Source organism: Oryctolagus cuniculus, chromosome 7 (assembly GCF_964237555.1).
Source record: "Oryctolagus cuniculus chromosome 7, mOryCun1.1, whole genome shotgun sequence".
Taxonomy (NCBI): Eukaryota; Metazoa; Chordata; class Mammalia; order Lagomorpha; family Leporidae; genus Oryctolagus; species Oryctolagus cuniculus.
Window position 1 is genome coordinate 2,509,525 of NC_091438.1, and position 14,875 is coordinate 2,524,399.

The following is a 14,875-nucleotide window of genomic DNA, read 5'->3' on the forward strand; positions in this document are numbered from 1 at the left end:
TGCTTGCGTCCCTGCACCTGCGTGGGAGACCCACAAGAAGCTCCTGGCTCCTGGCTTCCTTCTGGTGTAGTTCCGGCCATTGTGGCCAATTAGGGGATGAACTAGCGGATGGAAGACCTCTCTCTGCCTCTGCCTCTCCTTCTCTCTCTGTGTGACTCTGACTTTCAAATAAATAAATAAATCTAAAAAAAAAAAAAGGAACAGGAAATGGATGGGATGATGACTGTGTCCACTCTCTTGTATGCAGTGATGGTTTCCCGGTGTATACCCATGTGCAAACTTGTTAAAGTGCACATTTTACACACGTGCTGTGTAGTATGTCAATGATACCTCATGAAGCTGTTAAGCAGAAACAAACAAACAAACAAAAAGACCTAAATGAAAGATCTCTGCGAGTGAGATCCCAGCAGAAAGAACGGGCCATCAAAGAAGGAGGTACCTTTCTCTGAAGGGAGGAGAGAACTTCCACTTTGACCATGACCATGTCTAAATAAGATCAGAGTCGGCAAACTCAAAGGGCTTCCATAGCCTTGGCAGCTCATGACAAGAGTCTCGGTGATTACTGACGCCATAAACAAGAGTGTCAATTGTTAAATCAACAACGGTAGTCACTGTGCACTTACTCCCCATGTAGGATCTCTGTCCTTAATGTGTTGTACTATGTGAATCAATGGTATAACTAGTACTCAAACAGTACTTTACACTTTGTATTTCTGTGTGGGTGCAAACTGTTGAAATCTTTACTTAATATATACTAAATTGATCTTCTGTATGTAAAGATAATTGAAAATGAATCTTGATGTGAATGGAATGGGAGAGGGAGTGGGAAATGGGAGGGTTGTGGATGGGAGGGAAGTTATGGGGGGGGGGAGCCAATGTAGTCCAAAAGCTGTACTTTGGAAATTTATATTTATTAAATAAAAGTTAAAAAAAGAAGAAACAAACAGAATTCATATCCAAACAAATTCAACCCATCCTCTTTCCCCTTTATATTTCTGCAATTTGTTGAAGGAACTTGGTAGTCTGTCCTGTAGAATTTCCTACATTCTGGATTTTATTGATTGCAAAAGAAAAAAAAAGAATCCTGATGTTTCAGAGCTATATAGTGAAGTATTTATGGGTAAAATTCAAGAGAGGGTAGGAAAGAGGAAATTGGCCATATGTTGTTAATTGTCCAAGCTGGGTGAGTGCCACATGTGGGCAGATTACACTACATTTTATGTGCTAAACATTTTTCATAATGAAAAGTTAAAATGAGTGTTGTGGTACAGTGGTTAAAGCTCTGCTTGGAATGCCTGCACCCCATATTGGCGACCTTCATTGGAGTCCCAGCTCCTCCACTACCAATCCAGCCACCCTGCCACCATGTGGGAGACCCAGATGGAGTTCCAGCTTCCTGACTGTGCCAGGCATTTGGGGAAAGAAGCGGAGGCTGGAAGATAGATCTTCCTTTATCTTTCTTTCTCTTGCTCTGCCTTCCAAAAACAAAACAAAAACAAAACAAAACAAAACAGCAAGTCCTACCAAGTCCTAGTCCCATTGCAAAGGTACAGAATCTCTTCAAGCTGATGATGTTATGCACTAAGAACCACGGCCCCAGATGAAAGAACTCTGATGGTGAGATGGTTTCGTTTTGGATAGCTACCTCAGGGTGTTCATAGCTGTCCTTTTAATTTTTTATCAGATTATAAAATCAGTGGGTTAACTATTTGTCAAGAAATCTTGATAGCTCTGCCTGCCTCTTCCACTACTGAGGACATTTTCTGATCTCCATACACTTATTGTTTGCACTTCTGTTCAGTTTTAAAAGGGTGATGGTAACATAGGCTTGGCTTATCAGACAGGCTTAGCATGAGTCGTGATTACCCTGGATTCCAGGCCTCTGTAGACTGAAATGTGCACGTTTTTCTTCTGTATCTGCAGGCTCGCCTCCATGGCATCTTCTGCTCCCTCTGTGGCTCCCCCTTCTTCAAGTAGCCGCTGTGGTTTTTCTTTTTCCCAATCTTCTATCAGAAAGATCACTCAACGAACCCGTGAATAGAAGATCTGTTTGCCTGCCTTTCAAATAAATAAAACAAATGCATTCATTACCCAAAAGCCACCTGATAAATTCATTTATGTAAATTACTAATTAGATGCAGGGGTGGGGAAGCTTTTTTTCTGCCAAGGGTCATTTGGGTATTTGTAAGATCGTCAGGAGCCATACAAGAGTATCAACCTAAAAATTAGCCTGGTTTAGATTTATTGAATTTCGAGTCCCACCTGTGTTTGCCTTGGCAGAGCCTAATATGTCTTGCCCACCCCTGCTCCACCAGAGTTACAAAGTGCTGTTTTCAGGGAACATTGATTTAAGCAGGTCAAAGTAATAAAGTAATAGTCAAAGTATTAAATAGTATTACTCAAAGTAATAAAATATAGCCATGGATTCTCAGGAAACAGGTAATCTAGTTAGGGAAGGTTTTTGGAGGGTAGTCAAGTTCCTTTCAAGACCCTCTACAGGAGCCAGCACAGTGGCCCGGTGGATTAAGACATCGCCTGTGGGGCCGGTGCTGTAGTGTAGTGGGTAAAGCTGCTACCTGCAGTGCCAGCACCACATATGGACGGTGGTTCTAGTCCCGGCTGCTCCACTTCCCATTCAGCTCTCTGCTATGGCCTGGGAAAGCAGTAGAAGATGGCCCAAATTTGGGCTCCTGCCATTGTGGCCATCTGGCGAGTGAACCAGCAGATGGAAGTCTCTCTCTCTCTCTCTCTCTCTCTCTCTGCCTCTACCCTGTGTAACTATGTCTTTCAAATAAATCTAAAAAAAAAAAAAAAAAAAAAAAGATATTGCCTGTGACACCAGCATCCCATATCCAAGCACTGATTCAAGTCTCTGCTACTCCTGCCACACTGATTCCAATCCAGTATTCCTGCTAATGTGTTGGGGAAAGCAGTGGGAGACGGCCCAAGTACTTGGGTCCCTGCCACCCACATGGGAGACCTGGGGCTGGGCCAGGTTGTTGCAGCTATTTGGGGAAGAGTGAACCAGCAGATGGAAGATCTCTTTCTCTCTCTCCCTCTCTGCCACTCTGCCTTTCAAATAGATAAAACAATATATTTTTTAAAGACCCCCTACAGCTTTTTTTTTTTTTTTTTTTGGACAGGCAGAGTGGACAGTGAGAGAAAGAGACAGAGAGAAAGGTCTTCCTTTTTTCTGTTGGTTCACCCTCCAATGGTCGCTGCGGTCAATGCACCATGCTGATCTGAAGCCAGGAGCCAGGTGCTTCTCCTGGTCTCCCACGTGGGTGCAGGGCCCAAGCACCTGGGCCATCCTCCACTGCCCTCCTGGGCCACAGCAGAGAGCTGGCCTGGAAGAGGGGCAACCGAGACAGAATCCGGCGCCCCAACCGGGACTAGAACCCGGTGTGCTGGCGCCGCAGGCGGAGGATTAGCCTAGTGAGCCGCGGCACTGGCCCTACAGCTTTTCTAAATATGTTGTTGCCTATCCAACCCTTGGGAAATGTGTCCTTGGTAGAGTCACTAATGCAGTGATAACTCTTTCTTTTGTAACAGGCATGGAGAAATTTAGCTTTGGCTGCAAGCAACAAAAGGCCAAATGCAAACTTTCTTAAACTAAGAAAAAGCTGTGGCTCAGAGAAGTTACTCAACCCTGAGGAAGAAGCAGGCTTCATGCCGAGCTTGAGCTTTTTCGTCACGTGTCTAAGGCTGCATTCCCTCGTGGTAGCCGAGTGGCTGCAGTATCCATGGACTCACAACCCCCCATCACACTAGCCAGAGGAACACAGAGGGCACTTTGCATTGCCCGAGACGCACAAGATCTGTCCTTCACGTGATGGGCCCAATCTAGACCTTCGGCAGTGCCTAGCGAGGAGCACTGACAGTCAGGGGCAAACAGGATTGGGCTGGTTATCCAACATCCATCAGGGCCCACATGTGGAGCTAGAACCCAGCCTATTCCCACTCACATCCTTGGCTGCCTCACAATTGCAGTTGGGTGGAAATTGTCTGTTGGGGAACCAACCAGTGCCACCTTTCACAAAAGGAATACGGTATTCCATACCGAGAAACACCACAGTTCCAACTCTTCTGTTATTGCTTAATGTTTGTTTCCAGGTGTTTTTTTCTTTTTGATATTGAACAGGGAGGTACAGACCTAAATGAGGGAAAGACAGTGCCAGGTTCAACAAGGAACACAGAGACCTTGGCATGTCCTGCAGGTGATTCTTGTCCTGTGACAACGGAAGCCCACTTTTTAAAAGAGAAGGCTGGAATGCTTGTGAAATCTGATTTTTAACTTAAATTTTGGCCCATTTTCTTTCTGAAGCACTGTGCTGGCCAAACAAAACATGCTTAGAACTGTTTTCTGGGTGGTGGAGATGAGTTTACACCTGTCTCTTACCAAGGTTCTGTTGTGACTTGTCTCTTATCAAGGTCCTGCTTCCATGAAAAGTTCAGCGTCCCAGAATGAGTCCTGGGGATTAGAGGTGTGACACATGGCCAAGGGACAGACCTTGTCTTTTCACTGTGGCAAAATGGCACAGATTGACCCTCCTATAGCAATTTAGTTGTCATGCTCCCCTTAAATAGAGGAACTGACACCTGCCAATGGCGGCCACTAGTGTTGCTTTCAAAGACATGGAATTGAATCTAGGAAACACTACCTTTTTTTTTTTTTTTTTTTTTTTTTTTTTTTTTTTTTTTTGACAGGCAGAGTGGACAGTGAGAGAGAGAGACAGAGAGAAAGGTCTTCCTTTTGCCGTTGGTTCACCCTCCAGTGGCCTCCGCGGCCAGCGCGCTGCGGCCGGCACACTGCGCTGATCCGATGGCAGGAGCCAGGAGCCAGGTGCTTTTCCTGGTCTCCCATGGGGTGCAGGGCCCAAGCACTTGGGCCATCCTCCACTGCACTCCCTGGCCACAGCAGAGAGCTGGCCTGGAAGAGGGGCAACCGGGACAGAATCCGGCGCCCTGACTGGGACTAGAACCCGGTGTGCCAGCGCCGCAAGGTGGAGGATTAGCCTAGTGAGCCGCGGCGCCGGCCGGAAACACTACATTTCTTTGGACGCATCATTTAAAAATTTATTTTCTTTTTTGGCTAAGTTTATAACTGAATGCCAATAATAACCACAGTGTTAGCCTTTTATGCCAACAAGCTTTTCTCCAGTTGGAAACGATCAGAAGGGAGAAACTGAGTTTTTCAAGTATGGCTCCCTGAGGGTGCCTAGTATAATTTTATTACTACTTTATTTAGTACAGGCTCAGTACCTAGTTGTTGGCATATTTATTAATAGATTGCGTATGTTTCAGCAAATCAACAGCTGATTTTATTCTAATACTAATTTGATTAAGTGTTAGCAAAACTTCCAGGTGAAGTGAGGCAGGCCCAGGGCTACTAGGCAGCCTCTTGGGATACAGAGGTTATTAATGGGCCGTCTTCAAAAGACGTGCTTGAACCGTCAGCTCGTGGGGGAATCAGGAAGGACAGAGTTGAGGGCTGCCACTTGGTGCAGCAGCTAAGACACTGATTTCACATTACAGTGCCTGAGTGGGAGTCCCCCCCCTTTTTTTAATTTGAAAGGCAGAATGGGGAGGGTGTTGGGAGGCGAGTTTGGGGGCAGATACCTTCCATCTGTTGGTTCAATCCCCAAACGGCTGAAACAGCCAGGCCAAAGACAGGAACCTGGAACTTCATCCAGGTCTCCCATGTGGGTGGCAGGGGCCCAAGCCCTCGGGGTGTCTTCCTCCGCTTTTCCAGGTGCATTAGCAGGGAGCTGGATTGGAAGTGGAGCTGCTGGAACTCGAATCTTCTGGCAGCAACAGTAGGTTAACCTGGTTCTTCCTGACGCTGGCCTCTGCGGCAGTGTTTTGGATCCAGCTTTCTGTCACTGTTCACCCTGGGAGGCAGCAGGTGGGTCCTTGCCAGGAACTGGAGACCTGGATTGAATTCCAGGTTCTCGGCTTTGGCCTTGCTCAGCACTTGCTGTTGCAGGTCTTTGGGAAGCAAACCACCAGATCGAAGACCTCTACGGCTCTCTCTCTGCCTTTCAAAATAAACAAACTCTAAAAAATAACATGGATATGCCCCATTGTTTACACACGTTAACTTAGGAAAAGAGAAAAAATGGAATTTAAGAGGCAGGGCCCTTTGCACAACGTCACATTTCTCAGAGTAGCTTTTGGATCCGGGCGGGGGGAGAGCTGGAGTTAGAATTCTATACCAAATTAGTCACTCTTGGGCTCACGCCACTGGACACACACACACACTCTTGTGGTACCACGTGAATTTATTCCACGCAGCGAAATTCACCCAGTACTTCTGAGTCAGGCACCACGCGAGTGAAACCCGTCCTCGAGCGTTCCTAGGGGCTAACTACTGCCCAGATTATCCCCGAGCAGGTGGGTGCCACAAACCCACAGCGCCCTGAGGACACTCGGGAAAGCCGACAGGCCGTTTGTGGCTTAGCCTGAGTTCAAAGATCAGCCCAGGATGTGCGGCGAGAAAGAGCGGGGTCACTGTTCCCCTAGCGGGTTCGGCCGATTCGGCTCCCCCACAAGATGAAGAGGTGCAAACGGGGAGCCGTGCTCTTCCCGTGTCCGCGAAGCGGCGCTTTCCACGCCCGCCCGCGGGTCCTCGCCGCCGTCTCCCCGAGTCCCTCAACCCGCGGCGGCTTCAGGAAACAGCGGCCGGTGAGAAAGTTGGTGCTCTTCAGGGCGGCTTCCTGCAGAGCGACGGCTTCAGGAACGAACGTCTACACCTCAGGGCTCTCAGCACGAAAATAATTCCCGCGAGCGGGATGACATCAGAACTCAGTGACCGCCCGGCGGGGCTTCCGCCCCCTCGCTCGCACGCGCGCGCCCGCGCCCACCCGCCCCGCGTCCCGGAGGTCCTCGAGGGCCGCGGGCACGCCCGCCCCCGCGGCGCGTCCCAGCCCCGACAACTCCGTCTCCGCCAGGGCCCCCCAGGCCACGCGAGTCCGCGAGGCCGCGAGTCCGCGCGCGCGCCAGGCCGGCCGCCGAGCGGAGCGGGCGCCCCCGCCGTCAGGAGCGCGCACGCCGCGCCGCGGGGCCCGCACGCGCGCGCTCCCGCCGCGCCGCCGCCGCCTCCTCGGCCCGCCCCCTCCCTCGCCTCTTCCTGCCGGGCGGTCCCTGCGCCCGCCCCTCGCCGCTCCCTCCGCCCTCCCGAGGCTCCGGCGGCGGCGGAGTGAACGGGACGGGGCCCGGCCGCGGGCGCCTGGCGGAGTTGTTGTTCCGGCGGCGAGCGCGGAGGCGTGAGGAGGTGAGGCGCGGGGGGCTCCCGCGGGGCTCGAGGGCGGCCCGGCGGCCCGGATCCGCGGGCCGGCTCGGCCCGGGGGTGCCTGTCGGCGCCGCGGCGGAGCCTGAGGAGGGTCGGGATGGGGGCCCGGCCCGGGATGGGGATGCAGGATGCGGGAGGGGGCGCGCGGGGCCGCCCGCCGCCCGCCCGACGCCGCGGTCTGCGCCCGGGCGGCTGCCGGCGTCCGGGGCGGGCGAGGCGGGCGCCCCTCACCTGGGGGCGGGGTGGTGGTTTCGGCGGCCGCGGACGCCGGCGGTGCCCTCTCCACTTGGCCGCCGCCTCGGCCGCCGCGGGGCTCTCAGCCCGGCAGCCCGCGTCCGGGGGGGCGTGTGGTTAGGCTGGTCCCTTACCCACCTGCGGGCGGCCGCCTCGCCCTCGCCCTCCTCCTTGCCCGGCTGCTGCTGTCGATGCTGGCGGATGTGCAGTCTGGGATGGGCTGCGTCCGGGGCAGATCCCTACCTGCCTGGAATGCCCTGCCTCGGAGCGGACCCCCCACTCCGGTCCGTGACCGACAAGTCGCCAGCCCCCAGCCCGGGGTGCGGGTGCTCGGTGTCCCGAACGCGCAGTCAAAGTTTCTGAGACTGGGCTGGTACTTTGCTCCGGTCGCCAGCGGTGCAGAGCTGGGCAGTGCGTCAGCATGTGGAAAGGGGCCACCGGCCAGCGGGAGGTGGCCGGGCTGACAGGCTTCGTTCCCGATCCCGGGGTGGTGTGTTCTCCTTGCACTTCTCAGCGAGGATGGCTTTAGAGCATGCTCCAGAATTCAGATGGAGGGTTTCGTGCACGTGAATTGCAACGCCGACCTCCCTGCGCTCCACGGGAGCGCTTGGCGTGCTTGGTCGATTTCAGCGCTGTTCCCAAAGGGATGTCGGGGCTTGCGTTTTCGGCCCTGTCAAGATTTAGGGAATTTTGATACTCGCACCTTGAAGTTTCCTTGCGCGTGGTGGGGTGGTAGGAGGTAGGTAGCGCTTGTTTATGGTTAGCCCCTGCTGCACTTCTGTAGGATATCTAGTAGTTACTCTGTCAGAACACTGGGATGTGCAGATTGCTTGTGGTCAAACTGGAAGTGGTTTTTTGCCCGTGGAAAAATAGCTGGTCTACAGGCTGCTAGTTCTAGAGAATTGGCTTGTGGCTCATTACTTCAGCAGAGCAGCCTATGTGAAACTGACAAGGAGACTGCAAAGGAGAAAGACGAATGAATTTACATCGTCATCAAGTAGCACTAACTGTTCCCCTGCCTCAGGAGTTCGCCAAGGCTTTGAGCTGGGCTGCTGCGTACACTGCATCAGTTCAGATGTGAACTCTGTACTGAAATGGTCTGGGGAGGAGAGACGTTAGCAGGGTGGACTTCGGTGCGAATGCTTTGTGCACTAGAAAGCTGGAAAGAGTCCCGTACTGTTGTGTGTAGTGAACATAAACCAGCCTAAAAAGATGTGACTGTAAATATGTTTTTCCTTTTTTATTGTTTGACCGTAGTTACTTGATGGGAACTTGTCCGCATCAGAGTTGTGATAGTCTGAGGGTTTTTGTTTCTTCCGTAACTGTTCATGATTCAAGTCATTTTTTTTTTTTTTTTTGCTGTAACACGTATAATGTTTTATTCTTTGAATGACATAATTTTGTTTGGTATGTGACACAAGAATTTTCATGTTTGTCAGCTTGGCAGTTCTGTGTTTGTGACTTGTAATAAACTTGTGATAATTTTTTTTTTTGCTTTAAGCTGGACTTGAAATTGTTTAATTAATTACTGTATTTTATTGGAATTTTCAAATGAGAGAGTATTAAAGGTAGAATTCATTTTATTCATTCTTTTGACATAGTATAAAGAAAGAACTCTGTTGTATCAAGTGACAATATTTTGTGGGAGACAGCCAGGCTACTACATACGGACTTTGACGAGACTGTTAGCCAAGTAGCAAAACTTTCGTGTTCTGGACGTGTAGAGCTGGAACTGAATTTCAGCCTACTGTTATCTGGAAGTGGTACAGGGGTAAATATGGCTGGATAAAGAGTGTTTGGAGAATGAAGTTGGTAGTGTAGCCTATGGGATTCCTAGGCGTAGACCTGTTTTTGCAGGTGTCTCACAAGTTTTGATGAATTCCTCTAGGTTTATACATTTTGTCTTAGATGAATAGTCCAAGCCATGGGGTCTGAGGATGACCAGCAGCCCAAGGCCATTCCAACCATTGCTACTTAAAGGACAGCTCAGGTATTTTTTTTGAAGATAGACTTATGAACGCTTGTCACGACTAATAGTGGAAGTAGAGGATATACAGACTTGAACCTGAGCTATGGTAAAAACACTCAATTTTTATGGAGAGTTTTAATGTTGAAATTATTGAGAAACACATTGCTTCATTTGATTCCTGGCTTTTCAGAATAGGAATAATTTTGACTTTATAGTCAGTATTTACATTGGGTGTAAGTGTGTGAACATCAGCATACCTTAATAAAGAACAAAGGGGCTGGCACTGTGATGTAGTGCATAAAGCCGCCTCCTGCAGTGCTGGCATCCCATATGGGCCTTGGTTCGAGTTCTGGCTGCTCCACTTCTGATCCAACTCTGCTATGGCCTGAGAAAGCAGCAGAAAATGTCTCCAATGTTTGGGCCCCTGCACCTGTGTGGGAGACCCAGAAGAGGCTCCTGGCTTCGTATCAGCACAGCTCTGGCTGCTGTGGCCATCTGGGGAGTGAGCCAGTGGATGGAAGACCTCTGTGTCTCTGCCTCTGTCACTCTATAGCTCTGACTTTCAAATAAATACATAAATCTTAAAAAATTAATGGGACTCAGCAGAATTCAGTTCTCAACATTTTCCTCTTTATGCTTCATTTATTCTGTGTACTGCTCTGATTCAACAGATAGGCTGCCATAATTATTTGATTATAGAAAATTTATTTCCATAGGAACTCTTTTTTTTTAGTCATCTATTGGTGTTTTTTGGCGAAATACTTGGGGATTTTCTTGGGAAGTTTCTCAGCATGTATTTGGTTGATTTAGAGTTAGGTTTGAGCTAAGATTATTACTATATTTGAAGTTCTAAGCCTTCTTGTTTTCTAGTCTTAAAAATAGAAAACACAATTCTTTATAAATACTCATGAAGAATCTGGTTATAGGCTATGTTGTTGTGATAGACATAGTACAGCCAAAAATATATTCAAGAAACTTCTCACCCAATTTTCTAAGCTTAAACAAGAAGAAAATAAAGTTTTTTTTTTTTTCAGTAAAATCCCAATTTTCTTAGAATATCAAGTCCAACAACTCTTTGCTATGCTATCTTTTCTCTTGACTATTCTTAATCCAACAAGTACTAGTCTGTGACAGAGACTTAATCCTAGTGGAGGAGTCTTGGTAATGAAGATCCCATTGAGGGCTGCAAACGTGTGCTGGGAAGTTTGGGAAACATGAGATCTGGAAAATCTACCATTTTACCATGTCAGTTTTCTCTGTGGCCAGGTTCTGAGCATGGATACAAACCAGAATTACTTGAACTTTTTTCATACTATAAATTTCTCACCTCCTTCCCTTACCTCTCAACCCTTTGCTAGATGAGTCTTTGTTATTAATAGGAGTATGTTGTGTCCTTCAGATGTGTAGGGCCGAACGGAGGTGTAGAACCTTGACCCTTGGCTGATAATTGTTTTTTTTTTTTTTTTAACATTTAATTGTTTGAAAGAGTTATAGAGAGGGAGAGACAGAGATCCCAGTTCCATCTGCCAGTTCACATCCCATATGGCTGCAATGGCCGGCGCTGGGCCAGGCCAAAGCCAGGAACCAGGAACTTCATCTGGCTCTTCCACATGGGTCGCAGGGGCCCACGTACTTGAACCAGTTCTGCTGCTTTACCCAGGCCATTCGCAGGGAGCTGGATAGGAAGCAGAGCAACTGGGATGTGAACTGTCACCTCTGTGGGCTGCTGGCATGTGGGCGGAGGCTTCATCCACTTCGCCACAACACCAGCCCTGGCTGATAATTCTTTTTTTCTTTTTAAATATTTTATTTATTTATTTGACAGGTATTTATGTGACATGCCTGTACGTGCACACACACACACAAATTTCAAAGAAGTCTGGTAAAATAATACTTACCTTTTCAGGGCCGTGCTGTCTTGGCTGATACTGGCTTGCAAGAGCAGTTGGGCCTTTCTCCATAGACAGTGAGAGGGAGGGACAGAGAGAAAGGTCTTTCTTCCGTTGGTTCACTCCCCAGATGGCCGCAACGGCCGGCACTGCGCCGATCCAAAGCCAGGATCCTGGTCTGTCATGTGGGTGCAGGGCCCCAAGGACTTGGGCCATCTTCTTCTGCTTTCCCAAGCCATAACAGAAAGCTGGACTGGAAGAGGAGCAATCCGGACTAGAATCAGTGCCCATATGCAATACCGGTGCTGCAGGTGGAGGATTAACCTAGTGTGCCATGGCGCCGGCCCCTGGCTGATAATTCTTCAACCAAATTTCTAATTCTTTTATTTGCCTTCTGCTGCTGGCAGGAAATGTTTGCTTCTCTCATTTTTGAAGAGAAATACAAATTGATGTAGTGAAGAGATTGCGTCTGTGACCAAGAATAAGAATTATTGAATTGTGTAGCACACATGAAGGAGACGGGAGATTGTTTAGCTGAACATTCATTAAACTGCTTTGACTTGATCCACAGCAAGAAATAGATTTTATGTTTTGATGTGGTACATATGCACGCCTATGCACACACACACAAAGTTCAAAGAAGTCTGGTGAAATAATACTTATCTTTTTAGGGCCGTGCTGTCTTGGCTGATACTGGCTTGCAAGAGCAGTTGGGCCTCTCTCTACTCAGCTCCATGTTCACTGATATCATGTTGGTAACTGGAAATTGGCCGTAGTGGGAATATTTATCTCAGTGAAATTAGCAAATTGTACAAATAGCTAGTTGTTCATAGTACCGTGCTGCCTATGGTGCACATTAATACTCCTATATTTTATTTCCTTTTGGGTAACAGCCTATAGTTGAGAAAAGGGTTTAGCCCACCCTTCTAATTTTGCCGGTGAATTTATTAAAGCACAAGGTCCAAGTCATATTGCTAGTTACTAGCAAAGCCAGGATTCTGCATTGCTAATCCAGAGTTGCTTCTACTGGGCTTCTGCCCTTGTCTAACCCATTCATGTATCAATTGGAGTGCTTATTATGTGCAAGGCCCAGACCTTGACCCTGAGGACTTTATGCTTATATATAAGATTAAATATGGATACAAAGATAATGCAGAAACTAATGGTGAGAAAGAAACAAAGATAAGTACTGTAAGAGTTTAGAGGGGAGGGAGAGATTACTTGTAAGCATAGTGGAAGAAGTGACTTTTTTTTGTTTTTAAGGATTTATTTTATTTATTTGAAAGACAGAGTTACAGAGAGAGGTAGAGCCAGAGAGAGAAAGAGAGGTCTTCCATCCGCTGGTTCACTCCCCAGATGACCCCAGTGGCTGGAGCTGAGCTGATCTGAAGCTAGGAGCTTCCTCTGGGTCTCCCATGTGGGTGCAGGGGACCAAGCACTTGGGCCATCTTCTGCTTCTTTCCCAGGCCATATCGGAGAGGTGGATCGGAAGTGGAGAAGGCGGGACTTGAACCAGCGCCCATATGGGATACCGGCATTGCAGGCTGGGGCTTGAACCCACTACGCCACAGTGCCGGCCCCAGAAGTGACATTTTAACTGTGTTTTGAAGACTGGGTAGAATTTGGACATGTGGAAATAGGATAACTAGTATGGACCAAGATATTGTATCACGTAGAGGAAGGGACGTGAAAAAGTGAGTAGTGAGAGTTAGGCGATAGTCAGTTAACAGAGATGGTTTAAGAGACCAGAATGCCAGTTTTCCTTTCTGTTTTCTGGCTTGTCTTTCATTTTTATATCTGGAATCATCTGGTACTTAAATAAATACGTTGTGCTCCTGGTTAAAATACGACCAAGCGAGCCCTTTTACCTTAGAGTAAAATCTCAAGGGAAAAATGATTGGTATTAGAGAAACACCCTGGAGTTCACCCATCCTAAAACTTTTGGGAAGGGAAAGTATTTTCTTTGTAAGGACATAAGCAGTGTTTGTTCCTTAGCTCGGTCGAGAGCATCAGATTGGCTGAGGCAGAGCAGGGAGCAGTTCTGAAAGTCTTTTCCAAGGACTCTGTAAAGTGTGATTTCTGTGCCTGGCTCCTGATTCTCAGAGGCCACTCTGGTTCATCAGAGGGTAGTCTGTGCAGATCCTCAGCTGAGTGGGCTGGCTCTCAGAATTTAGGGCAGCAAGGCAGTTCTGAGAGACTCACAGGTTCTTAATTCCAAGAACTTCCTTGGATTTCAACACGCGTTTGTTCGACAGCCAGTGTGTCAAGGATGTTCTGAAGTCCTGGGTGGAGCTTGCTTTGTTTTACAGGGGAATTTGGTGGCTGGAAATGAAGATGGATGACAGTAAGTTATTTGTCTGTTAAGTGACAAATGACAGTAAGTTATTTTATCTGTTAATCAAGTTGAAGCACTGGTGGTGGCAGTTCTGTAGCTTTTGTGTCTGCTGCTGATTTCACACCCGCTGCTTCTAATGAAAATGGTGCAGTGGGTTTGAAGAAGCTTGGTTCTCGTTGACCCACCAGTTCTGTAAAGGTAAAAACCCTCTCACAGTGTTGCCCAGGAAACAACACACACAGACACTGTTTAATAGCTCATTGCTGAAGTGTGTGGAAAATTTTGGAAATCTTGGTCATGAAGTTGCTGTACTATTTGGTTGGTAACAAGCGGGGCTACTTTTGGATCTTTGAAGGTTTTGGAAATGGATCTAACATAAATATACATTGTGTCGTTGCTGTGTTGTTTCCCTCATTTATTGAAACTCCAGACAGGTAATCTATATTGTCCTGTTATTTCCTGTTATTTTGAAAGGTTTCAGCAGTTTCATATGTACTGCCCCTAAGATCACAAACCCCAAATAGCATGATAAGAGTTTAGAGGCAGCATGCCCCAGATACCTCACACCAGTTGAATGAAGTAGATAATCATGTCAGTAGTTTTTTTTTTTTTTTATTGTTGTTGTTTTGTTTTTGGGTTTTTTCCCTCTTTGAATCATGATAGCTTTCACAAATTGAGCTTGAATAACCTCCAAATTTCTGGCCACTATTTTTTGTGGTACAAAGTGTGAGGTTGGTGTTCTTAATTTAAATGATATAAACATTTCTAAAGCTGTGCATACATTGTTGTGAGTATGTGAATATATATATACAGCATATATATATATATATCTATATAGTTGGAATTTATGGTAAACATATAGCCCACCTGGCAGAGAACTGAAGACAAGTGGTCTGGCTCTTTGAAGACTATCTTGTGAAATATTCACAAATGTGAAACTACTGTAATACACACCCAAAGGGAATTTTTGTATGCCACATTTCTGGGAAAGGAACACATTTTAATCATAGTGAGGAATTTCTCAACCTCTTTGCTACCCCACATCTAGACCTGTGTTCTGTCCTCATTATCTACAGCAAGCATAATTACAGGGCTTTAAAATCAGACTCCTACACCGGATGCAAATAACAAACACTATTTTTAGAAAAAAACGCTAA

The 14,875-nt window shown here is 47.4% G+C and overlaps 2 protein-coding genes across 9 annotated transcripts in view; one reads left to right on the forward strand and one right to left on the reverse strand.

Moving 5' to 3' along the window:
* Positions 1 to 7,087: 7,087 nt before the first annotated feature.
* RABGAP1L (RAB GTPase activating protein 1 like) overlaps positions 7,088 to 14,875 on the forward strand; it is a 788,918-nt gene continuing 781,130 nt past the window's right edge. For 2 of the 8 annotated variants that reach the window (XM_070077149.1, XM_070077154.1), the window contains exon 1: positions 7,141 to 7,273. The gene's annotated coding sequence lies outside the window, so the exon portion shown is untranslated. Of the gene's footprint in view, positions 7,274 to 14,875 lie in introns of all 8 variants that reach the window. The other 6 variants (XM_070077150.1, XM_070077152.1, XM_070077147.1 and 3 more) reach the window with 6 other exon arrangements.
* Positions 8,070 to 14,875, reverse strand: part of LOC138850323 (uncharacterized) — a 57,034-nt gene continuing 50,228 nt past the window's right edge. The window contains exon 3 of the mRNA XM_070076750.1: positions 8,070 to 8,195. Coding sequence (XP_069932851.1) covers positions 8,070 to 8,195 — 126 coding nt within the window. The remainder of the gene's footprint in view (positions 8,196 to 14,875) is intronic.